Source organism: Zonotrichia leucophrys, chromosome 11, assembly GCF_028769735.1.
Source record: "Zonotrichia leucophrys gambelii isolate GWCS_2022_RI chromosome 11, RI_Zleu_2.0, whole genome shotgun sequence".
Lineage (NCBI taxonomy): Eukaryota > Metazoa > Chordata > Aves > Passeriformes > Passerellidae > Zonotrichia > Zonotrichia leucophrys.
In genome coordinates, this window is record NC_088181.1 from 4,025,289 (window position 1) to 4,052,236 (window position 26,948).

At 39.1% G+C, this 26,948-nt stretch overlaps 1 protein-coding gene across 2 annotated transcripts in view; it reads right to left on the reverse strand.

The window, feature by feature from the left end:
* Positions 1 to 26,948, reverse strand: part of CDH13 (cadherin 13) — a 447,425-nt gene that overhangs the window by 163,768 nt on the left and 256,709 nt on the right. For both annotated transcript variants that reach the window (XM_064722933.1, XM_064722932.1), the window contains exon 6: positions 25,200 to 25,344. In XM_064722933.1, the coding sequence (XP_064579003.1) occupies positions 25,200 to 25,344 (145 nt within the window). The remainder of the gene's footprint in view (positions 1 to 25,199; positions 25,345 to 26,948) is intronic.

Here is a 26,948-nt window from a genome sequence, read left to right on the forward strand (position 1 = left end):
CCTACCACAGAATGAAATGGAGGCACTTCAGCACCTTGAAGGATCTGAGCCTTCTGGGGAAAATGAGAAAATTGCAGGAAAATAAATTGTTGGGATTTGAGGCTATAAAGCTTCCTTTCAAAAGCAATGAAAAGATGTCACTCAACAGCAGGACAAGGCTTTGGACCTGGCTGATAATTCATATACCAGTGAACTTTGTCTGTTTACAAATCCCAAGAGAAACAGACACTAAATTCCATTAGCAATCCAGCAGCTTGAGGTTTCATTTTGAGGAAAAAAAACAACCAAACACACAAAAAAGGAGGGATGCATCCCCCAAACTTAAGGTCAAATCCTCTGGAGTCATGAGCAAGATTTAAACCCAGAAATCAGACTGCTCACAGAGCAGCACAGGAGTGATTTGTTAATGAAACCATGTCTTAATGAAGGTGTGCTGCATAGACAGATCTCCTAAAATAAAATAAAATAAAAAGTTCTCTTCCTGCTCCTGAAGTATCCTTCACCTCTACCTTATTTTTTCTTGATCTATCACAATTACTTACAAAGGCAACAGAGGCTGTGCCAAAACCAGAAAAACATCTGTACAGGCAGTCAGGAAAGTGATGTGCCAAAACCCCCACAAACCTCCAGTACATGTAGAAAGAAGCACATCATGAGAGAGATTGCCAAAACCCTACAAAAACCAGCCAGCTCTGGGTTCTGCAGGAATGCTGAGGTAAAGAAATGAAGCTACACTTGGTCTCTATTCAAATAATGAAAGTGAGATTCAGTGTTTGGCTTATTCTGGGTGAAAAAGTACCCGAAGCAAAGATTAATACAATAGAGACAAAAAAGCAATTACTGTTTTATAAATAAACAGTTATTCTGCACTTACATTTTATCTTTATATATTCTATAAAGTTATATATGCATCTTCAACTCCAAAAGCTGGTATTTTCACAATTATCTGCTGTTATTGCTGAAAGTTTTTAACTCCCATTCTCAGTAACTGGAGAAGAGCACTGTCCCTAAATGATGTCTGCTACTATTCTCGTAAATGGACTTAAATATGGATTTGTTCTCCAAAAGTTCAACAGGGGAACTGGAGCCCTACTGGAGGATATTGCATGGAGGGCTTGCACTAAACTCACAGAGTAAAATAACTTTTTGTGCATTTCAAATCCAACCAATTCTCCAAAGAACACACAAGAGTTGTTTAGAGAAGGTCTCTACTTCCATTAAGGATCTATCAATGTTAATCCATCAATATTGTCCAAAAACTCAGTCACAGATATCTGCTGATGACCCCTGGACAGAACATGGCTTAGACCACACAAAATGTCACTGAAATCCACAGGGAGGGGATTTAATCAGGATTTGACCCTCTTCAAATGAGAACTGAAATATCCGTGTTGTGTGAGATGCATTTTTCTCTTGCTAAACCAACACAAAAAAGATCCATTAATTTTTTTTAATTATTATTTGGCCACACTAGTTTAAGGTATGTTAAATGCATGACTTGGATAGAATGGTGTTAGAGTAAAACTGAAATAATTTAGCAGTAATTTCAGCATTTCAAATCACACATCCCAAGCAGACCGTGGAAAATTATCATTGTACTATTAAAAATAAAACATGCTCCAAAATGGTTTGAGCACTATGGATGAAATACAGCTTTCAAAATAAACATACATCCAGAAGGAATATCCTTAAATCTTAAAAGCTGTTAAAAGCTCTGACATTACTTGTTATTAAAGGTGTTTCTCATGAGTCTAGATGATTTTGTGATTTATCTTTATTTTCCTACTGTAGTTCCAAGTTCAACCTACAATTTCATGCCAAAATGCTAAGCAATTAAGAAATTATTACACCCTACTGCTTCTGAATTTCTCTATCCTTCAGAAAACTGCTAATTTAGCACCAAAATGGCACATTAGAGTGCTGGGCCCAGGGCTGTGGCTGTGTCTTGATTTACAGAGTCCTGGAAGGGAAGTGCAGTGTGATGCTGTGACAGAACTGCACTAATAATTCACTGTTACCATTTGCAAAGAACATTTCTCTGGGACCATGAGGACAAGATACTTTAGGAATTTATGTTTCCCCTTTCCAGAAAACGTCTGTGCCCTGTCCTTGGCAAGGAGGTCCCACAGCTGTGGCTGGCAGGACAAACACCCAGTGGGGAAGGAGGGCTGAACTGGGAGAACATTCCAGATGGGGAATGGGCCATATCTCCATCTCTTAGCTATCAAAAATGGAAAAGGAATGGATCTGGTGTGACTCTGGAGACCATGTGGAAAAGTGATAGATCTGGTGTGACTTTGGAGAACACCTGGAAAAGCAATGGATCTGGTGTGACTTTGGAGACCATGAGGCCTCAAAGAAATGGATCTGCTCTGACCTTGAAGACCATCTGGAAAAGCAATGGATCTGCTCTGACCTTGGAGACCACATGGCCTCAAAGCACAGACTTGGAGCACCTCTCTGCTCTCCTGAAGGGAATGTGATCCTGTGTTTTCCATTCCCTGTGGCACTGTAGCTGTAGAGGGAATGATGCTGCTTTGGGGAAAAAAAAAAAAAATCACCAACTTGCTGTGATCATAATTTTTTTCTGTACGTTCTCCACTGCAGCTTTTGGCAATTGCCTGCTTGTTTGAATTACTTCCCAATTAACGAGTTTTCAGGGAACTACCAGCCAATATTTCATTTAATAGCTTCTCCTCTTAGTCCTTTTCCATTTTTTTCCCCTATTCTCCAACAACTCGTTGTCTTTGTTAGATGTTCAACCTGGTGTGTATCGTTTTAGCTTTTATTTAATTGCTTTTGACTTTCAGTTGCCACAGTGCCCTTTTTCATGTAATAACAGGCAGCAAGGACTGCCAGCAAAGCTGTGAATATTCAAGGGTTACTGCAATTTTTTTCTCCTGTAAATCTACTCCTTATGATAAAAGGAGCAGCATACATCTGTTCTGCAATAGAGAACTCATTATCTTTTGGGGCTTCTATTAGCTACAAGCTGTGCAACATATTTTTTTTTAACAAAGGATGGTCATTTGCAAGTGAAGTAGAGGATCTGTTGGATGCATTTAGCAAGAGATTTCCTTTGTAATTTCTACCTTTGGAGCACAGTGTTGAAAAGTTAAGAAATTAATGAAAAAAACCCCACAAAAAATATCACAGCTAAAAACTTATAGAAGGTCCAAGTTGTCTGCAGCTCAACAGCTGCCATGAAGAAAAAAAGGTTAAATGAGACAGAAATAGAGAAAAATCAGACAGAAATAAAGAAAAATCAGAAAAATCTATGTTTGTATAAGGCAAACCCATAAGTGTGAAAATGTATATCTTTTCTCTTACTCTTTTCATTTCTCACTTATAGCTTAAGTGAGGCATTAGGAAAGGTACAAAGTTTCAGCACTATGGTTTTTCAGTAAATTTAATACAGTGGGATGATGTCACTTTCAGTAGTTCTTGAATATCATTAGTAGGTGACTCCCAGCCTCTCGAGAGGTCTCTTTCAGAGATGCTTTAATTATTCCTAAACTATTCTTAACAGGAATTAGCACATCAAAGCAACGAGAAACCAATGAGAAAAAATTCCCTTTGCAGAAGAGCTCAAGTTCATGTATTGAGTCTGTGTGATTATAAAAGGTAACAATTCTGGAAAAGTGTTGTAAAAAGAGGACTTAGAGAGTGATGAAATTATTATTTTTTTCACTCCTAAAAATTCAGTTAAGTGAAACTCCTTCAAACTCTCATGTTTACAGACAGGCTGCTGGAATCTAGTTTTTCAGAATATGTACAAACATACATATATAAATATTTATATGCATAAATAAAATTCTTATTTAGGAAGGCGTACAAGACAGGCTTAACTTCGCTTTCTCTGTACATGATCCTCTTATTGATTTGGCTCTTAAAGAGCCAAAATCAATCCCTGCTGCTATTCAGCAGCATCAGCTTTGAATTCAGCTCTTTGACAAGGGCTTTGTCCACACAGCAGTGAAAGAACCTGGACACCTGACACTTTGATTTCGAAAACAATTCCAGGGTGGATTATATAATACCTAGAAATAAGAACTTTGAGTTGTAATCAGTCATTTGATAACTCCACTCCATAAAGGAGAGGTCCCAATAATTCCTGTCCTCCAATGTCACAGCTGAAAGTCTTGTTAACAGAGGTCCCAAGGCAAAGCAGTTCCAGATCATTGGGCATTTTATGTCACTTTAATGTTTAGGGAGGCAGCTGAGGAAATCTATTGCCTTATACTCCTGTTCCAGCATTCATCATAGACAGAATTTATAGGCCAAATGAAGGACCAGGTTTGCTTTTTTAATAAATGCCTGCAATGTTATTTCCACGGTATAAAGTATAATTAAATTCAAATATTCATCCTATTAAACATTTCAACTTTAGTTTGAATCAAGCACAGAGCTACATTTGCTGGCTTGCTCTGCCAAGCTGCCTGTCTGCAGAGAAGATTAACAAGGGAGACAGCCTGGGAAGCAGATTCATTCCAGCACTTGTGGATTTTAAGATTAGATTGGCCATTTCTTTTTATGCAAAATGTAAACATATCTGCAATTACCTCTAAGAGAAAGCTGAGTACTTGTAAGTTATGATTGATGTGGCAGCTCCTGTGTAGAGACACACAGCAGTGCTCTTCCTCTTACTCGATATTCAAATTACTCCATGGTAACTTTGCCACAAATTAGATTTACCAGCAGGGCTGGCAAATGCTGCTTTCCTCACTCACATTCTCTTGAAACAACCCACAATCCATAAACCAGATTTTGTCCCTTTCCTGAGAAGGAGCACGTGCTTGACAGCCACTGTCAGCTCTGCAGTCAGCACTGCTCTAAGTCCAGCAGCAAATAAATAAATAAATGTTAATGAGAGATGGGTGTGCTTGGATGTGCTTTGGCTCCTCATTGGGACTGATGGATGAAAAATTACAGCAGTGCTGACAAAACAGTGATATCATCATGCAGGAAGATTTGTTGTTATCTACTATTACATTTGCTAACTGAAAGTTGAGCAATTTCATCAAAGAGAAGTCAAAAAAAAATCTACATTTTCAACTGCACTGTCACAGCTCTGTGTCACAAGGCTGGGGACATGACCCAGCTTCTCCATGGTAGGAGAGAGCAGAAGTCATGACAACACAAAGCACAACAAGGACAATTCCTACACTCTCAAATAGAGAAGGATAAAAACATAAAACAGAACCTGTGCTGCTCAGACTGTGCAGTTTTCACCCACAACCTTTTGTCAGCACAGTAATAAATGCCCTGAGAACAACAATCAGGATTAGACTCTCAAATCCTACAAGCATTGCAAAACCATGTTTAAAACTGCATTTTTGAGACTGAAATTGTGACCTCATGCAGAAAAGCTCATAGTGAGGGCTCTTCAAGGAAGGAATGTTCCCTGAGCTCCTTTTCAGTCCTTTCCCCATGGCTCAGTAGTATTAAAGATTATCAGGATTTCCTCCAAAATTGGTAGATATGGAAACTTTAATAAAGAAAATCTGCATATTTTTAAGCACCTTGGACCTGGCAGTGTTTCTGTCTGGAGAATCCAGATGAAACATCCTTTTGGAGAGCACTTGTATCTTCCCCTCCTGAAAAAGGAAATTCCCTGGCCCTCCTCACCAGAGGAGTCTGCAGAGACAGAACAAGGTTTTGCAATTTCATGTCTCCTGTCCACAGAATCAGGCATTTCCTCCATCCTCTATGACTGCTCTGGGTTTTGGGGGTTTTTTGGTTCTTTTTTTAAAATTTAGTATCTTATCTTATACCCCTCCTCTATTCCAGACCCAGTTTTTGCAGAATCTGAAGAAGAGCAGCCTTTTGGAAAGCAGATTTAAGAGGACATGCAGAGCTGATTAAGTGACAACTGTTAAGTTAGAGAACTTTAAGAATCTCAGCTTGAATTTTATATGAGTGTAAAGGACAGCATTAACAACATAATTTTTAAAGAAGAAAATATCCAGAAGTAATGCCAATCTGCCTGCAGATTACCAATTAAAATTTCTTCAGTCTGGCAGTGATAGTGCAAAGTTATCAAAGAACTTTTGAATTAAAGCTAGATAACCACCAACCCTAAACAAAATTATCTTTATTCTAAGATAGCAGAGCAGCATGCAGCACATGCAAATCCGTATGATATGTGTCTGTTTTCCAATTCCTACTGAACACCCAGTATCCAGCAAATCCATAGGCTGGCTCCTTCTTCAGCCCTCTCCCAGCTTTAGATCTTTGCTTATTTCTTTGGTATTAGAAAAAATGGAAATTTTTTTGGGAGTCATGGGCCTACAAATGACACTGGGAGTTCAGGAGCTGTTACACTGCACTGCTTTGAATATTCTGGGTGAAAATGAAGTGTTTTAAAGGTATCACATTAAAGGTTATTTGAGTTTTCTTGTTGGAAGAAATGGGGACAGGTCATTTTACAGTTAATTTTATAGAATGGTTTACCTTGTTGTCCACAGAAGCCCCAAATAACTAAGTTTACAAGGAGAAGCCTGTTACCCAATATAAATTAATTGTGCCATCAACTTGGTTCTTATCGAGTGTTTTTATTGAGACCACTAAAGGATGGGTTTTATATAAAGATACCGTAGATAGAAAAGAGAGCCTGCATCACTGCCAGACACATTTCCAGTCTGCCATTAACTCATCTGTGGTAAATAACATAGGAAAAGAGGTGCAAAAAGCAAAACCATGTGCTGAACCAAAAGCAAATAAATAACTTGTGCCAGCGCTGTTATTGGGACAAGAGCTGTGAATGGTAAGCAGTAAACTTAATTAAGGCTTGTCAGTAAAACAAAAGTGAATTTGTTGGGGTTTCTTGTTTTTAATTCTACTCTCAGCCCCTGGTTTATTCACTTCCCATGCAATAAATGAGGTGTTTTCTACAGAACCCAACTGCAGCACCTGGACAGCAAAGAAATGGAGCCACACACACACAGGGAATGGGACAGAGCCAGCAGCGACCAGTGAACCCTCACTGGGGCATTCCTGGCTTTCTTTTGAGCTGGATCATAAAAACCATTCAGGAAGGCTCTGTAACATTAATTAACAGAAGCCAAAAAGCCTGAACAGGCTCTAACCTTTCTAATTTCATGGTGTATAAAACAGAAGCAACACAGACAATTATCTCATAGGGGGAAACTCAAGGCCTACAGAAGGTTTAGTAATTCTGAAATATTTATAGAGGCAGACACAGTGAATGTTATGTCACTGAGATCAGGAAAAGAGCAGCTTTTTGTGCTCACATGGAAACTGAATCTCTACTCTGAGTTATACATTCTGCTTTCCTTCCTGTTTACCACTTCTCTTAATTTCATTTCACCTTCCTTTACCCTACATAACAGGTGGCTATAATGTAAAAATTATAATTACAAAAACTTGTAAAAAATAAATGGAGTAAACTTGGCAATTTGTGCTGCATTTGACACGTTGGGATATTATATAAAGGTATTTTTATAGAAGAAAACATTCATCTTGACTTTTATCTTTTCACCTCTGAACTGGGTGATGTTTATGGTGTAAACATTCGTGCTTTTTACCTAGATTTGTGTTTAAAGAAAAAGTATGTTTGCTAAAAACAAGCAAATTAAAAGCATACACAAGTGAAGAGAAGATCAAGTGGAAACCAAATCTAATCTTCTTAAAGTAAGACTTAGTTTGTTCAGTAGATACAACTACAGAATATTTTTTTTCTGGCAGGTGAAACTAAAAAAGAGTATTCAAAACCATAAGATCAATTATCTTAATGAAATAAAAGTATTAAAAATTGTATAGGTGCGAAGAAATGTTCCCTTTAAAATTTAAAAAATACTTTATAACCTCACAAAGCTGTCATCCAACACAGAATGGAAGATATTTGGTTCCCCCTTTTCCCTCTTTTAAGTTAAGAATATTCCTCAAATTTGATAAAAGTTTTGCAAAGTTTCAGGGTGCCAAAAGTGCAGATTTGAGTTGTGCATACTCATGACTGAGCAGAGCTTCCAATAGAGTAAAACAATAAATAAATGAGCAGAGAGAATTTGAACTCTGAATTCCCATTTCTTCATTTCACTCCTCTGCTGCCCATCATGATCATTACAAGAATTAGATATCCACGATTCCTAAATCCATCCACGAGTCATTCCTAATTCTATCTATGATTCAGTAGGACATGATTTAAAAGTCTGAGTAACCAACCAAATGTTTATCCTTCCTAAATAAATATATGCCAGACACCAAACCCAATTTCATGAAAAAAGTGGATTTGGCTTCATAAGTTGCCTTTCAGCTGAAGGCATCCATCTGAGAGACCCTCAGTTATGCCGGTGCCATTGATTCAGTGCTGAGTGAGCATTCCACAGCTCCCAGGGGTTCCTGAGGAGGATTCATCCCCTCTGGAGTCACCGATTTCTTCCACTGACTCTAGAGGGAAGTAGAGCACCGAGCTGCGATCGCATCTCGTGCATCACATAAATCCATAAATCCTCCCCTCTCCAGCTCTGCTGCTCTGCTCTCCTTGGCAAGGTGGCTGCAGAGGGTTGTTGATGCACGACCCAGCATCCACCACATTCTAAATTCTTTCCTTCTTTTTGTCTTCTTTTCTTCTTCTTTTTTATTTTTTTTTTGTTTTATTTTTTGTAGGTATTGATTATACTTGGAAATTGGGCACTGCTCTTTAAACATTTTTAAGGTTGAACTTTAGCCTTGAGCTTGATGGCAAAGCTCCCAAAGTATTCCCCAGGAGATGTATTTCACCTTGGAGTGAACAATATTTTTAAAGAATAAAATCACCCCCAACTTCTCTAAGCAGACTTTATATCTCAATATTGCCTCTATTATAATGATAATGTGTGCCAATGTGACCATTTGGGTTTTGAGGGCCATTTAAAGAAAACATTAGTGACTCATAAAATATCACATTTAAAGTATTACATCTTCCTCCAGCAATTAGAGAGAATTATTAATTCCCTGTATATTTTTGCAAAATTCCACATGCTCTATTATAATAAATGCTGTAAAGATAACACTGGGTTCAACATTATTCAGCATTTAACAATTAATTTACATAATGTAAATATTAATGTAGCCTTGAGCACTGTGGGACTGAGGAATTCTGAATATTGTGAATTTCATTACCTCTAAAATTGCAGCCAGTTACTTCCTGCAGGACACCTGGGAGATCCTTGGAGGGGCTCATATTGTGTGTTAAAGTAACAAAATATAACATTGACTTTTCAAAACTCAGGATGTTCTTCTAGAACTACCTAAGAATCTCTTAATGATCTCTTTTCTAGAGATTTTTATTTTCATTGCTTAAGGATTTGGGACTACTCTTCATTGGAGCTCTCCCAAATGTGTTTTGGTTTATAAATCCCAAGGGTTTATGATTTTCTTCACAGGGTAACATGACTGATAGCAAGAAACAATGATTTTATTTTCCTTTTCCCCTCTTTGCTGAGCTTTGTTTTTCAGACACAAATAGGAAAGGTAATAATTTATACTCTACATACAAATCTACATACATACAAATATAATCTACATACAAAGGAGTCAATATTTCTTTACTAACAAATACACTCCAAGCCCTAGTGAGGTCAGATTTCTCTCTCTGCTTTCTATCAGACCTACACACACCCAATGCACTTTTGTCAACCAACTCTGTTCACATCCCAAATGATGAGTTTGTTTCATCTACAAGAGGTAATTTTCATGTTTTTAATCATTTTAAAGCTTGATACGATATTATTTGTCTGACTCTGGAAGGAATATTCAGAACTGCCATTTTACCTGACTATAATAAACAATAAACATAAAATCTCAAGCACGGGGTGGAAATTTATGAATTAAGATGTGAATATACATCTACACACTCCAGGTATGTGATGAGCACACCCAACCATCATCATTCACCCTCTGAAGCCAACAGAAAATATCTCCATAGCAACTTGCAGTTGCCAACTGTGGCAGCCATTCCCAACCATGCACAAAAATTAATTGGCAAGCAAGGATTTATGTTCTTGACAATTAAACTCAAAAGTAGGAGTAACAACTGCTGTGTCCTGTGTCAGTGTTCTCCAAAACTTGTCTGAAAAACTCAAGTGATTTGTTTAAATGTAAACATATGAAGATGTAAGTGGGAAGGAAAAGTTAGGAATCCATACCTCAGAGCAGCCTTCATGGGACACAACCCCAACAAAAGACACTGAACGTGTATTTACATGAGCAAGAATGTATTTCAAAAAGTGCCATCTACTAACACATAGAAATATACATTTCTTGGCAGTTTATGGGCAATAAAGTTCTTACTGTGTCACAGATCACAAGGTCACAACTCACATCAAAGCTGAGATTATCAAAGCCACTCCAGAGATCCAAAATGCTCTCCTGAAAAGATCTCTTACACATTTAAAGAAAAAAAAAAATCCCCAAATCAGTACCCTTTAAGAAATAAATTAAACAAAAATAAAGTTGTAAAATTGCAAAATCCATCTTCTGGAGTTTGCAATTTAACACATGAGAAAACACACAGCATATGTGATGCAGAAGAGGTCAACAGTGCTGGAAGGCAAAATTATTTCAATTCCTGCCTTATCCCTACCAAGCTTTGCCCTCGCAGCTCCGAGGCACTCTGAGCCTGTTCCTCAACACCAGGCAGGGTCAGAGAGGTGAGGAAATGCTGCTCTGGAAGGTGAGAGCGCCCCAGATCTTCCACAGCCACAGGGAAAGGAAAGATTCCACACAGAGATCAGAGAGGAGCCACGGGACACAGCGTGGGTGGGATGGAACAAGCACAGCCCCACCAGAGCCCCCAGCAGCCCCTAAAACATTTCTGTGTTTGTTTCTCCACACTTCTGGTCAGTGGACAACACAATGGAGTGTTGATTTTTTAGTTTTATGCTTTTTATTGCCACAGGAAAACAAAACAATCAAAAAAAAAACCCTCACAAAACACCACAGAAAAAAAAAACCAAAAAAACAAACAAACAAAAAAACACAAGGAAAAATAACACTTTTTTTCCCAGTCTATTTTCAGTGCAGAAAAACAAATGCAGTTGCAATTTCTAACCAGGACAATAATTTCTTGAAAGTATCTCCCCCTTTTCACTACAAAGCAAAGATGAAAGGTGTTAATTTTTTAGCTACTGGATAAAAGCAAATGCTGGATAATGGTGGAACAAGACTGCTGTAAATACATAAATACAAATATGGATGAAACCTAAATGGATCCACAGAGTAAATCCTGCATTTTGCAGGAAATCATTTAGAAATAAACTGGCTTGTTCTGGTTTTCTCAGAAATTTGACCTAAATTAGAATTTTGGGAGAGTGAGGAAGCATTATTCTCAGTGGTACATTCCCCTCAGCTTCCAGCTGTCCTGGGCCCTGGATGATGAGGAATGAAAGACAAAAGCTGGCAATTCATTCACAAACATTTAAAACAAAAAAAAGTGAGGAGAAAGGAGGATTCCCACCCCAAAAATCTTTGTGTCCCTTCTCTCCAAGCACTGCCAGGAGTGAGGAGATAACACTGACACATCCCACCAGGACATCCCATGGCAATCCCACTTTGCTGCCAACACTGTGCAGCAGCCACATCCCTCTGCCTCTTGATCTCTGAAGTCCCCTCAGATCAGTCTGAGGAAAAATGTGCTTCAGGTCAGGCTTGAGACAACAGAATAAACCCAACAAGTATCTGGGAGAAAAGCTACGAAAAGTTTTACTGGAGCACAAGCCCTCGGTGCTCAGCATCAGGCCATTAAAATTCTTGGCAGCAGCTCCCAGTCCTGGCTTGCCAATGGCCCACTTTTCATGCAGCCTATTTTTGTTTAGGGAAAAAACCTTCAGAACATCCTGAATATTAAACCTTTCTTCAAGCTATAATGATCAGGGAGATTAGCTCTGATCAGCAGTTTTAGGCCATATGTAAATTCAGTGTCCCTAGGCAGAGGAGCAAACCATGAAATACCCTTCTCTTCTCCCTTTGGCTGCCAGGAACAAGGAGCTGCTCCACAGATCCTCATTAGTATTGGTCCACATCACCTATTTAGCATTCAACAGGTTGTAATTCCTGGCCTGTGAGGGACCAGCCTGCAGCTAAGGTACACCAGATTGGCCAGAGAAAATCCACAGTAACAAAGAAACCTTTGCTTCTTTTGGTTTCTCCTAATTAACACTTTTTTAAAAAATGTTTTCACTCCTTTGGCTGCTGCAGCTCAAGCAAATTTAGAAGTATTTAAGCAGCATCACCACTACCCATCCTCACAGCTTATGCAAAGGCTAAAATCCATAAACTAAGGAAGATTTTTTTTTCCTCTACTCCAGCATACAGTGTTTAAACCCCTCAGGGCACACCAAAGTAATAGAAGGATGTACCAGCACTGAGTAAATATCACAACACTTTTTATGGAACAATCTATTTAATATAGAGCCATGGTGGGCATGAACAATCTGCCTGCTACAGCCTGGGCGGGAGAGCCTCTCTCCCTGGATGAGGGCTGAGAAAACAATCTCTGCCTTTATCAGGAGATTTGATTTTGTTTCATTTAGGAGAGAGACGTCTCCATTCAGCAGCAAAAACACTCTGAACAAAGGTTCTTTGAGAAATGGTTTCCAAATTGTGGTGCCTGGCAGGAGGTGGCACAATCAGCAGCTGGGGATGTGTCTGTGCTGGGGCTGCTCTGAGCACTGCGAGGACTCCTCTGCTCACTCTGCTTTGAAGAGAATGTTAATAATGCTCTAACTGCTGCTTTAATCTATAGAGTGAGCCAGGAAAACATTCAGAATTTTGATGTCCTTCCCCTACACTTTCCAGTTGGAGCAGCTACTTATAAAGGAACTGACAGACAAATTGCATTCTGCAAAGCAGGAAGAGGGGGAAAACAGAAGGCTTGCCTCTCTGCTTGCTTCCAAAAGGATTCTTCAGCTTGAAGAAAAAAATATTTAAAAAAAAAGAAGAGAGGAAAGAAAAATGAGTTAAAACTTTATTCAATAGCAATGAAGCCTGAAGCTGATAATTTCAGCTTTCTGGGATACAGCTGTAGCAATGAGAAAATAAGAGCCCAGAGGATGGATAAACTATATTATCTTAACTAGCAAAGGCAAGCCTTCAAAAAATGAAAATTGGAAAAGAAAAGCTGTACTATTAACTTCTTTTTTCCCTGGCTAAGAAAGTATGATCAAAATTTCAATTCTTTAGTTCTCTCCTGGTAAGCCTGGAGCACACACCAAGCCTGCTGAAAGTGTAACCTCCCCAAATGAAACTGCCAAATAAGCAAGATTACAACAAGCCCAAGAGGCACGTCTATCTTTTGGTCTTATAATTATTTTGAGTACTGTAGGTTTTTTTCTAACAGAAGCTATGATAGAGTTCAGCTTAAATTCAAGAAGGCAAAACTGTTTAAATTAAAAAAACCAAGAAGTTTGCAAAACAATGCTCGCCAGTGTGCCCAGACAGTAATGTCTGCAATTTCATGATCCATTACCCTGTCTGTTCAAACATGCTGATGTTTCTCCTGTGCCTCTGTTTTCCAGGACCCTTCTCTGCCACAGCTGGGAACCCATCTCCTGTGGCAAATTTGGGCCAGTCACATTTGGGTGCTGCTCATCCCATCTGCACAAAACGTTGACATAACAAGATCAGAAGTGGCCATGCTATGTTGATTGCATTTCTTGCTAACTTTGCTTGCTAAACTGTCTGGTTTTCGGCTGTTTGAAGGGCCTGGAAAGGCCCGGGGTGGCCTTGGGGCAGCCCGCGTATCAAAGGACGAGAAGAGGCTTCAGTTCTTCTTTCGGTTTTTATGTTTATTAAATGTTTATCTAAAAGATTTTCTTTCAGCCCGACAGAGCTCTGCTCAGCAGCCAGCCATGAGCACACTGTCCTGCCCTCCGGACAGTCACCTATCTTTATACCCAAAGTTACGTGTACAATATTTATCATTTTTCCCCAATCCTTTTTATTTTTATTGTCCGGTGCACTTTCAGTAACGACCAATCCCAAAGTGCCACCATCACCACAGAAGATGGAGGAGAAGAAGAAGAAGAAGAAGAAGAAGGACAGGACACGCCCCAATTCCTCCATCTTACTTCTCTAAACCCCCTGTACAGAAATCCTAAACCCTGTGTCTCACTCTCTAATTAAACAATCCCTTCCCAACAAATCTCAATTCATGAATTACCCCTGTCCTCAACAGTGTGTTCTCCAGCTGTTAGGACCCAGTCTCAGCCACACGAACCCATCTCCTTGGCAAATTCCAGTCACATTGCTCCATCCCCCACAAAACGTTGACATACAATCAAGTGGCCATGCACTAGTTGATGGTTTGCTGAATGCCTTGCTAAACCTGCATCTGCTTTGATCACCTTGGACAGCAGTGATGGTAGGTAGTGCAAAATCCATTCACTCACTGGAGATATTTCAGTGTTTCAGGTCTCTCCATTAACAGAATTACATTATTTTAGTGTTATTTCTATTTTTTGTTTATATGAATATTCTTTCAGTGTCTGGCCACTATTTACCAGAAATTCTCAGAGCAGTTTTAGGTTATGAGCTTTCTCTCCAACACAATTTATCTGAGTACACCTTCAACTTGTTCATAGTTTAGCAGAACTTGCCAGACCAAAACCTCAAAGCACTTTTACTTAGCTGCTGCTGGCACTGGAATTACTGTGTCTCATGGAATGCAGATCCCAGATCCCAAGCACCCAGATCCCATTTTGCTGGGCCTTAAGACAATGAATTTTTTCTGCTTTAAGGCAATGAATTGTTAGTGGAAGAACCCAAAGCTGAAATCCATCACTCATTATTCATTCTGGCTTCATCCCTATAAACAGGAGGGGTAGGGATTTTTATGGGGCAGAGTTGTAAACTGAAGAAGGGCAGGTTTGGTGGGATAGTGGGAAGGGATTGTTCCCTGCGAGGGTGGGGAGGCGCTGGCACAAGGTGGACAATCTGTGGCTGCCCCTGGATCCCTGGAAATGTCCAAGGCCAGGCTGGACAGGGCTTGGAGCAATCTGGGATAGTGGAAGATGTCCCTGCCATGGCAGGGAGCGGAATTTCACAATGTTTGATTAAAAAACTTTCCCAGAGATGGAATGGGATCAGCTTTAAGGTCCCCCAAACCCTTCCATGACTGATTCCAGGCCTTGCCTCAACCCCAGCCCAACCCTGCAAAGTTTAAATTCCTCTGACAGAGGCACTTCCAAAGCCTGTGGGAGGAAGAACTTATTCTTGCATACAGGAGGAAACTCTATATTGTTTAATAATTTGATTTGCTATTATGTGCTACTGCATAAGTTTTATTTTAATATCATGTAACTGCTGTGATTGCATTTTTATAATTGGTGCTCTGCCCCAGAGGAGAACTTTTTGAAGAGTAAAAAATGCTACCTAGGTGCTGACTCAGAGAATTTACAGAGTGCTTTGGGTAGCAGTACTTAAGCATGAAGCTTTCCAGCAAAGGTGCTGCAGGTGCTGAAGAATTCAAACTGCCAGATCAATGACGTTAATTAATGGTTCATGCAACAAAATGTAAAAGAAAATTAAGGTGGTGAATTAAATCCTGACAGCAAAGTCCCATACAGAGTCGAGCTGAGCTGCTGACAACCTTCTGAAATTTTGTACATTCTAAGAAATCCTTCTGAAATTTTGTATATTCGAAGAAATCCAGGCTACCTAATGGGCACATTCTGAGCCAAGGAGCCTGTGATGCAGCAGGGATGGTTTTGCTGCCCTAAATAGGGGTGGTTGCCAATTCCATCTCCAAAGCCTCAGATTTGTAGTGCAGGGGCTTTTAGAAACAGTGAGCCTGTGTGAATTTCACTGACATTCCTACTGATTTCACAACATGCCAATCCCAGCTGACACAAGGAATTGTCATTTAAGAGAGATCTCTCACAGACACTCCCTTTAACTTCAGTGTTTCAGACGCCTTCCAAACTTCTCAGATACACCACAGGCTTGATGGCAAGAAATGACAGATAAAAAACTTTCAAATAACACCTCTTTAAAAATTTAAAGCTCCTTTAAAGAAAGATACTGTATTTATAACTGCTAATGGTAAAAGAGAATGACTGTTCAAGAGATTCCTTTTTAATCAAACATCATGAAATTCAGATTGTAAAAACATACTGAGACTGGCAATATTTTCAAAGCCCAAAGGTTGTCACTATAGATGAGAGACTTCTGCTTGGAGCAACAAATAACACATCTTCATCTGAGAGAAGTGAAAAGGGTTTGATGGAATGAATGCACAGACTTGGGGGGTTTTGGTTGCTTTTTTATTTATTTTTTTAATTTGGTTTTGGGTGCTTTTTGCTCCTACCCAATTGGGGAAATAAATCTTTCTTACTTCTCTCTGTGAGATCAGCTAAACTCTGCTCTTTTAGAGCCTAAAGCAGCAAGGCCAAGAAATGCAGTTTCCATGTGTGCTTAATAAAATTACACCCTCGAGTAGACTGGAAGAAAATTCATAATATATTAATTGAGTGAGTAATCATATGGCCCCATGGACAAGACCTGCAGTGTATTGCTAATTATTTCATTAATTAAAGTAGCTTTGTCTTGAGGTGTGTCTCTCAATTTCAAAACCATGTTAAAAATAAATTTCCCTACCAAGTTTCCTGACAATGCTTTTGCTGATTAAAAGAAAATGATATTAAAAGTAGACTGTGCTCTTTACCTTTATAATGGAAACCATATTTTGTTTTTCTCTCAGTGATTCCACAGAGGAAATGGAAACATTTTCATCCAGCAATGTATATCTCCATTCCTGGAGGTGCTGCCATAAAGTTTGCATGGCAAATATTGCTATTTTATACAAAAATCACATTTTTAATAATATTCCTGTCTCTTAAAAATTTATTAAATCCTTCTAGTACTCTTAGAATCATGTTTTACCACACTAATTTTAGAATAGAACATTCACACTGTTAAAACACAGATTTGAACCTGGGACAGAGCTGTCCAAGAAAACATCCACTATTGTCACCAACATAATTCTCAGCACATAGTAATTTCCATTTTCAAACTACAAGTGGGTTTTAAGTACAATAAGTAAGCACTGAGGAAAAATCAGTTAAAATTCTTTATCCAAGTTATTTTTTCCTTTTACTTTGGCATCAAAATATTTTTGCCTTCATAACTTTGACTTGTACAATTGAAACACGGACCTGAAGTCGTGTATTTTCCATTTTCCAAAAAATATTCAATATTTTTTCTTGTTCTGTGCTTAAATCATAGCAATGATGAGCTGCATTTATGTCCCCAAAAATCACTGTCTTGAACATGTATCTGTTAATATTTCCTTCAAACCACATTTAAAAGACATTTCTGCTGGAGTTTCCAACATGTAGCAGCAGAAGATGGATTGAAAGCAGGAACTGTGAGATCTCACCTTCAACCTGTCTATCACATTCCCCAAGTGTGAATGGAGCTCAGCATCAGCTGACAGCACCTTTCCCCCTTTGCCTCCACAAGAAAGCCAATAATAAACTTTTCAACATTTCCAGAAAGTTCTTCAGGTACAAATGTGTCATTTTATAAAAGCCTCTCCTGCTTACTTTCAAGCATGTTAGTGGTGCTCTCCAGGAGAGCTTGACATCTAAAAATAAATGTAATTTCCCACCTATTTTTGGTGAACAACCATGGAAAAGTGCTATAGAGGAATAGTGTAACTGTGTGTGGAAATGAATAGTGGTGAGCAAAGGGGACATTTTCTGTATTTAACAGATGTGATCTGAATGAAGAAGTCAAAGAGTTCCTTTTTCTAGAAGTTGTGCTCAGTATCTTAAAGCCAAGTGAACTATTTTGAATATTTCTATAAAATAACACAAACCCTTTATAGTGCAAAAATAGATTACTGTGGGGTCATTCTCACTAAGGTTTCCTTTCCTATTGCAATTGCTTTCACTCTTCCAAGGGGAGTGTGCAACTCCTTTTTGACTTCATGGGATTACAAACTTCAATTTAAATTCCCAAAATTTAATGGTGGGGAAGGAAGAAGAACTGTGAGGGCATGAAATAAAGGGAGAACTGAGAAAAAAATAAAGAAAAATGTGAACCTATAGTTAAAAAGAAAAAAGAAAAAATATTTTAAGGCATTATCTATCTGATAATAGCTTTCAATTAAAATTGAAATTAATCAGGTTAACCTGTAAGGGAATAAATAATCCTGCCATTGGGCAGTGCTGAGTTTTCCATTCATCTCTCCCACAATAAAAGTAGGATGGATGTGTCTATTGGCACACTGAGGCAAAGCCTGCCTGCACTGACAATTTATTGGGTTTTTTTGCTTTGGCACTTGGAGCAATGTCCCTGTTCCTGTCACCTGCCCTGGTGACACCAGCCTGGGATTTACACCCAGCTTGGTGTGAGCACAGGGTGGGTGGGATGGGGTTCAATGCAGCATCCCTGCCACCAGCCAGAACCACATCATCAATTTGTGGCACATCACTGCAGCTCCTGGGGATTTATCACCCTTTCCATGAGCTTTTAAAGGATCTGGGTGAAATACGGTGGAGTGGCTGCTGCCAGGCCCCTGCCTCCTGCACTGGCCTGCAGAGGGGATGGCAAGGCAATATCCACAAAGGGTGATTTAGAAGTGAATAAACACAAACTGAGGGTTTATACCACGAATAAAGCCTGCCCAGAGGGCTGCAGCATGCTCCTTCCCTGCAGGCTGCCACACAGCCATGAGATTTTTCACAGAGTGCTTTCCTGGGACTGCAGGATCTTTCCATTTATTGATTACATGGATGAGTTTATCTCATGTGTCCAAAGTGCTCGGAGCTTTAAAGCTCATCCCTGGCTCTTCTGAGAGAACAGAAGGAGATGCACAAAACAGGTGCAAAAGCCCAGGTGCAAAAGGCACTGTTAAGTAAATTGGTACATAAATTTCCTTTGGCAAACAATTACATCCCAAATTGCACAAATTCATTTGAGCCCTTGTTTTCCAGTACCCAGCAAGAACTCCAGTATTTTTTTAAAAAATTCATTTGTTCTTTGATTAAGATACTCATTTTTATTTCATGAGCCTGGGCTATAATGCAAAAGGAGCCCAAGCTCCAACCATCGCTGCTCTGTGCAGGGAGCTGTGAGCACTTCACTCCATGAATTGTCCAAGGCACAGAGACCACGATGCTTTTACAGCCTTAAACATCAGGCATCGATGCTGATCTGGCCATGAGGCTGAATTGTGGTATAACTTATATGTAACTATGGAAAAAAAGAAGAAAGCTCATTTTACAGGAGGGGCAGTGAGCACACAGATCGCTTGGGCAGGAAGGCAAAGGGGATTTTCCGTCTGGGGCTGAAGCTGGTGACTCATTTCCAGCCCTCCCAAGCAGTTCAGTAACTCCACCTGTGCACCCGAGCTGGTCTGGAGCCTTCCCTGGGTTTAACCCCATTCTGCTGGAAATCGGAACTAATTGAACCCTGGAGCCTCCTGCTCCAGACACTCCCATCCCACACCCAGCCTGAGGGATCTGCTAATTGCTACACACGAGATTATCTGAATTTCCTCCAAATGCACTGGTTTAACCACACTTGCATACCTGAGAACCTGTTAATTACTTGCTTTAATGGGTTTTTCCTTTCATTTCCAGCAGGCAGATTACAGGGGATGTACAGCTTTGTCTACCATCATGCAACAAATTATTAGAAAATGCAAATCTGTACCTACACAGTAACTAAAATATACCAAAATCCCTAATAAAAGATCAGATATGTGTTTATATAAGCTCATCTCTCTGCAATTTATGCACATCATACATATTAAAAATAGATATATCTATACACACACACAATAACCATATTCATATACAGCTGTATTTTATTCCACACAGATCTGTGAAAAATTTCCTACTGGGATATACAAAGCAGCTGTGCATAATTAGCCTGGCTGCCGCTTGGCTTCTGCTTGGAAATTTAAATATTGACATTACAGATGTTTCTACCTAGTTCCCATCCCTTACATTTACAGGCCAGATTACAAAGGGTTTTGAGGCAGCGAGTGCAGTTTTGCTGAAATGCAGATGATTAATCCCAAGAAAGGATGGCTGAAAGTTTGCCATCAGCAAGTTTTCAAGTTTGCCCAAGACTGAACGTATCTGGAAGAAAAGGAACTTGGAAATTGCTCTGCTGAGTTATACCCAAAGCTGAGCATTCCATCTCCAGTAGGAAGGGCTGGGGAAAAGCTGTGAACCAGGCTGGTTTAACAAATAAATATTTATTCTTTAGCTTCCTTTGAGTCAGAGGCTTCCTCATCCACAGTTTCATTCCAATTTATTATTTTGTTTTCCACAAGAGCTCATAGCAGTGAGCTTCATAATTAAATATGTAACATTTGACACTTCAAATCTCCTCTAAATCTAAGTATTGCTGGGAGTGGCAGTGCTAGGAATCAAAAAACTTCAGGTTCACACTTCAATTTTGAGATAGTTTTGAGGTGAATTTTCTGAGATATTTCTGCTTTGCTGGACAGATCTATAGATACGTCTAAATATATATTGCAAAAACCCAACTCAATAAAATATCAAAAAATAAACATTTATGCACAACACTGAAACTTCTGTGACAAAAAGACTCAAGTGTCACCCTAAGACCGGTGCAGACAGAATGAGAAGACGGAAAACTCCAGATTCTACTTTTACCTAAATAAAAAATATTATATCATTTACTATCCTTTTCTAATGGCTCTTTGTGAGTTTAAAAAAAAATTAATCTTTCAGCAAAAAGATAACTTGTAAAACACCCTTTGATTTCCCTCTGTCCCCTGGGATTTATAGGTCAAAAGAAAGAAGAAGACTTTGACATTTCACACAATTCAATGAAATTTGATTAAATTTACACCTTTGGCAACCTTCTTCTGCCACAAGCCAGCAAAGATTGCAGGGCACAAATAAAGAGAGTGTGGAAAACAGCACCAGAATATTTGAAATGTATCAAAGCTGGCAACAGGTGTGTAAAAGTCAATGATGCCAAATTTATATTTGCAACTTTGCTAAGCCAGCTGGGCTTTTGTTTCTCTTTCATGGACTCTTTTGACTCCATCTATCATATACAATCCCATTTGTATTAATCTGTGTATTAAACTTAGGGTAAGTATTAAAAAAACCAAAAACAACAGCCAATCAATGAACCTGGCAGGTTATTCTAAATAAAAAGGTACCATTTCAGCACCAGTTTTCATTTACCTGAACCACTGCACTATTTTCCAGAGTGAAATGATATTCAGCCCCTTCCTTTTTCCAGCTCCACAAATTACTGTTTTATGATACTGCAGAACCCTCTAGGCTATTCTTCTTAATTCTTCTGTTTCCTCTCTAAATGTCTCCAAGTGTCCCTTTATTTCCAGCAATTATTTATAGACATCTGTCAGTCCAGGCTCCTTGGCTGGGATGCAATGGATCCAGGCTATTTTGCAGCACAGAAAACAAGTTACTTTCTTTAAATGCAATTCTCAAGCAATTTTGCTAAACCACTGCAGTTAAGATTTTACCCCACTGGGTTTGCAGCATATTGTTGTAAGTCACATCATGTCAGATGTGTTTAAAATAATTTCTGTCAAGTGCCTGCAGCAAGAGAAATGAGGTGGATGCCAGGTTCATTGAACCCTCCTCCACTTTCCAGCCTCTAAAAGTGAGATATCCAAAGGTTTCTGGGATCCAAAGGATTCTGGGATCTCTGTGGAATCCATGGGATCGGGGCCACCCTCATTAATGTGCTCAGGTGAGGCTGCTGCACAACACAGCTCCTCAACCCTTGAGCTGGCAGCTGGGAAAATCAGAGATCTACAGGAAATAAACTGGGTCATAACTCAGAAAACAAAAACGTGAGAAATCAGCAGTGCAGCAAGCACAAAACCCATTACAGTCAGTGCAGAAATTGCCATCAGTGTCACTGAGCCAGGCTCTGCCATCATTTTCCTGGTACGTATGTGCTGACTGCAACCTCATCCAGGAATGGGAGCTGATATAAATATAAAAACAACAAATCAAACTGGTTCTCCTGTCTTCAAACAGTTTCTACTGGTCTTCCAATTTATTTATTTGTGATAAAAAGCCTCCAAGTTTGCAGTCCCTGCAGGAAAAGGCCTAATAGAAATCTCAGCACATCTGTGGTCACTTTAAGCACACATTTGAGTGTACTTCATTAGGATTTAACTCTGGGCTATTTTCAGAACCATAACAATTTTCCCTGAAAAGAGCTAATTTACTGTTACTAACTATATTATTAAATTTCCCTAGGAATGATATATCAAGAAATAAATCTGTAGCAATATCACCTAGCAGTCACATATTTTTATCATTAATTATAAGGTCTGGCAAGCCCTGGCTTGAAATTCAGCTGAATACTCATTGTAATGTAGTTTGTGCTCTCAGTAATTATAGGCAGGTATTGCCTCTCCAGGAGTGTGATGGCACATAAATTGTAGGTGTCCAAATAACCAGTGGTGTTTACTGGGAGTTTAAAAATCACACACACAAAAATGTGAATGGCCTTAGTGGCATAAAAAAATCTATTTAAACACCATCCAAGCCATCCTCACTGGGATCGTGCTCAAAAGGCTCTTTAATTATTCATAGACAGATTAAATGAATAAAAAAAACACAAACTGTTTCCATGTTTTCTTCAGTTTTGGTGGATTTATATCTATCTCAGATAGAAAAGATTCTTAAACAGGGCTTGGCATAACTTTTCACTGTAATTTCTGTGTTTATGTAATTTCTGAGCAATAGAAGCAAGAATGCAGCTTTAAGACAGAAACACACTGAGTTAAAAAAAAAAAAAGTTTGGAGTTTTAGAGTTTAAAATATCAAAAAAAATTAAAGTAGTTACAAAGGTAAACCAGAAGTTTAAAATTCAGAACTGTAAGTTTGTGTATCACAACAAAATTAACTAAGAAAGCTTACACTATAACATGAGTCCATAAAATGAAATATTTAAGGATTGGATCAAAAATATAAATATCCTTATTAACAGAATTTTATTAGTCAATAAATCCTTAAAAGGTCTTATAACTAAGGGTCTTGTGATCTTCTGAACCATGCTGTGAAGATGTGACTGAAGTCACCCTGCCTACCTATATAGAAGAAAAATAAACTCCATCATCTAAAAATTCAAAGATCCCATCTTTAACTCATTCAAAATTCCTTCAAAATCCCCATCCAAATCCTTCCTTTTGCAGCTTCAGCCATGAAATACAGCACAATTGCAATGCAAAGGGAAAGACTCAGGAATTCCACGTGCCAGCACATCAGGATTCCTCTCAAGCTGTGCAGTGCAACCTTTGATTTGGAACAGCACAACAGCTGGGGGGGCCCTTCCAGCCCAGAATATTCTCTGATAACCTCTGCGATAAAATACCAGAGCCTGATGAATAATTTGAAGATTTGTGCCAGAAGTTGGGAAGAACTATGGAAAACAAGGCCAGGGAACGGAGGCTGAGCGGGTGCCATCTGCACAGAGAGCTGTGTCTGATTCCAGCCCACCCTGATTCCACAGGTTCCATTGTACACAAAATAATTCTGCAAGCATGGGTGCTCTTGACACCAGGCAAATGAGGTTATGAAGTTTAATGTGATGAATACCTGGAGGGTAAGGGAGGGAAGGTAAGGGAGGGAAAGTTGAGAAAAATTATTCAAACTTTGGCCAACAGGAAAGACAATCAAAATGCTAAATGATACCGGAGTCAGTACCAAGCGGCAATAGGAGAAAATGGATGAAACTATTACAGAAGAACTCACTGGAAGGTGGGCTGAGAAACCTCTCCACTGAATCAGAAGTGTAAACTTCAATACAGGGAGTGGGAAGGAAAGGAAAACAAGGAGAGTTTATGGATAATAAAAATAGAGAATTGCCAGTTAAAAAATGTACTAGAGACGTACAAAAGAAAAGAGTGTTCTGCTGGCAGCTGTATTCTCAAATATGAAACATTTCTTGTTTGGCTGAAAAGATCATCAATATCTTCATTACATGCTTGTCACAAGTGAGGTAAATAAACATTTACCTCAACAATTTAATCTGTTGAAGGAGCAGCTTGTACTGCATTTCATACCCACAGGTTTTTAGATACAAAGAACTCTATGTGAAAATGCAAAATTCACCAGAAAGCTCACATAATATAAGGGAAGAGTTTAACTTGGATGGTTATACCCACATTAAAACTTGGAACAGTATCTTACTCTTGTAGAATTTCCTCGTCAGACAAAATCAACAGGAAATTTAATCAGAACATTTTCCTTACTAACTTTAATTATCAGTGTGTTTTTGTTTTGTTGCAATGGTTGTATCTGCATTTACATCTGTTTATCAGCATTGTTCAATATTTCAATCTCCCTTACAACATTAGTCTATTCATAATATGCTTCCCATTTATTTGTGTTATTTACCAGACTCATGCTAGATAAACAAATAAAAACAACCCTTTCAGTAACTAAACTTACAGGAAAAAATAGTGAAATTCCCACTCTGCACAGAAATTGCTCATGGTATTTGGTTTGAATCTTAATCATATCCTAGGGGTTGTCTTCATTGATTCCAGAGATGAAGAAAAAACATGAAGCTAAATCAAAGCTCCTATTTCCAACTAATTTCTGGGTATTTTCCTTTTCCTTTTCTTTAGTGCAGAGACTTGTTTTTCAAAAATCATTACCTGTTGTCCTTAAATTGTGCTGCTCCTGCTTCTTTTCACAGAGGAAGAATCCAGTGAGCCACCAAATCAGCAAGAAAACTTGTACAGAGTGACAATAACGCATTTATCAACAGAGGATTTGTTCAGGCTCTGTCACATTCACATTCTCTGGAAAAATCCCTTTGCCCAGGATTTTTCTCCTGGAAGCTGAGAAGCCTCAGAGGAAAAGAAAGCAATTCTTATCTCATTTGCTTCTCCTGTGTTGTGCTCACATGTGGAATGTGTTTGGAGATTCTTTACCCACAGGTGATTGTTCCATTGGGTTCTGCTGTGAGTTGTTTTGACTCTTTGGCCAATCAGAGCCAAGCTGTGACTCTGGAAAGAGTCACGACTTTTCATTATTACCTTTTTAGCATTGTGTAAGTATCCTTTCTGTCTTCTTTAATATAGTATAGTATAGTAATTTTTAATAGAATATAATACCATAAAATAATAAATTAGCCTTCTGCAAACATGGAGTCAGGTTGATCACTCCTCCCTGCAAACACAATGATTTCCAGAGCTGTGGGTGGCTGGCACTCACCTGTGGCAGATCCCTCCATGACGTGCCCAACGTAGGGGCCCTCCTTGAACATGGGCCTGTTGTCGTTCTGGTCGATGACCGAGACGTCCAAGCGCACCGGCCCGTCCAAGGTCTTCCCGTTCATATCCACCACCTCCACCTCCAGCTGTGGGAGCACAAAAGGGAATCAAGCCATGAGGTCACTGTCACAGGGAGAGGAGATAGGAAAAAAAGAGTTCTGATGAGTGTTGGTGTGGCCAGACCCTGCCAAAGACGCCACTTGCAGCCCTTTCTTTTGGACCAGGCTCAGAGCAGATTTCTCCTCAAAGCAAAAGAAGGGACAGATGTACATTCAAACTGAGATACCCCCTGGCAGCTTGAAGATGCCATATTGCCCAAAGAATTAAAAAGCTTTAAAAAACCCCAAAAAACAGGACCCCTTGCAAATTTGATCCTACTCATGTGAAGATTTGCTTAGAATTTGTTTCTTTGCTTTTATCAAGCACACTCCAGTGGACACACATAGAATTATCATGGTAGAATTGATATTAATGCTCACCCAAAAGCCTTATAGAAAACAATCAGAAAACAAAACCATGAAAACCAACCAAACAAAAAAAAAAAAAAAAAGCAGGAATGCTGTAGACATTCAGACATTTTTTCAGTGGTGATGGCATGAAGTGTTTGTCAGGCCATTTTCAGATTTCTCTGGGTCTTCTAATCAAGTGTGGAAGAATCAAAGAACATCTTCAATCAGATGGGTGTATTCACAAGCTGAAGATTTGTTTGGACTTTCTTTACTTCCAGAGACTGGAGAGAAAGATCCTATTGTACATCAAATCCCCAAACCATCTACAGTGCAAGGCCCCAGTGAGTCACCAGGGCAAACCACGCCAAAACTTCTTAAACAACAGAGAAATCAATTTAGATTGCAACTGTGTGCTATACCTGCAGTTCTCTCCCCTCACAAGAAATCAATAAAATACAGCAATAAACATGTCTGAGACACCACTATCATTCTCACCTGCCCTCCCCATCCCCAGACTCTAATGGAGTTAAGCCAGCCAGAAAATGAACCTGAGCTCAGATGTTAATATCACTCTCTCCCAGTCTTTCCCCGAGAAAATGGAGCCAGCAGGGGCTGGAAGTCTCTGAGCATTTTGTTTATACTGTTAATTTATTCTTCATTGCCCTGTCTTATACCTTTAAGTTATTTATAACTTAGTGATAAATCCTGCTGGGAAAGAAATAGGTCAGAATCCTAATTCCTTATTAAAATGGATGGCTTATTATCACCTTTCTCTGTTTTCTGTTATGCTTATAAATACCTTCCACTTTTTTAATTCAATGTATTGGGTGTGAGTAGGAGTATTTGTTATGAGTGAGACACCTACTCACAGGCACTGTTTGTAAATAGTGTCACAGTCCATTTTAACATCTACTCACTGCTTAGCCTCACTTGTCTGGGAATCGTTCTTGCAAACCTTTCCCAAGCCTTATTTTTTATTATGTGGATTAACAGCCTAAAGGCAGACAAATATTCTGGTTGGAATGATTCCAGCAGCTTTGGCACAGCTGAAGATTTCTGGGAGCAGCTCCCCTTCAGCTTTTGGGTTTGTTCAGCTCTGAGCTCCAAAGCCAATGCAGGAATCTTTGCCATGGGATGGGATGGGAAAGGAAAAGAGATTCCATTCCTGAACTACATTAAAGTCAGATACAGTTTTAGCTACAGCTGGAAACTGCTGAGAAAAAGAATCATAAAATAATTTA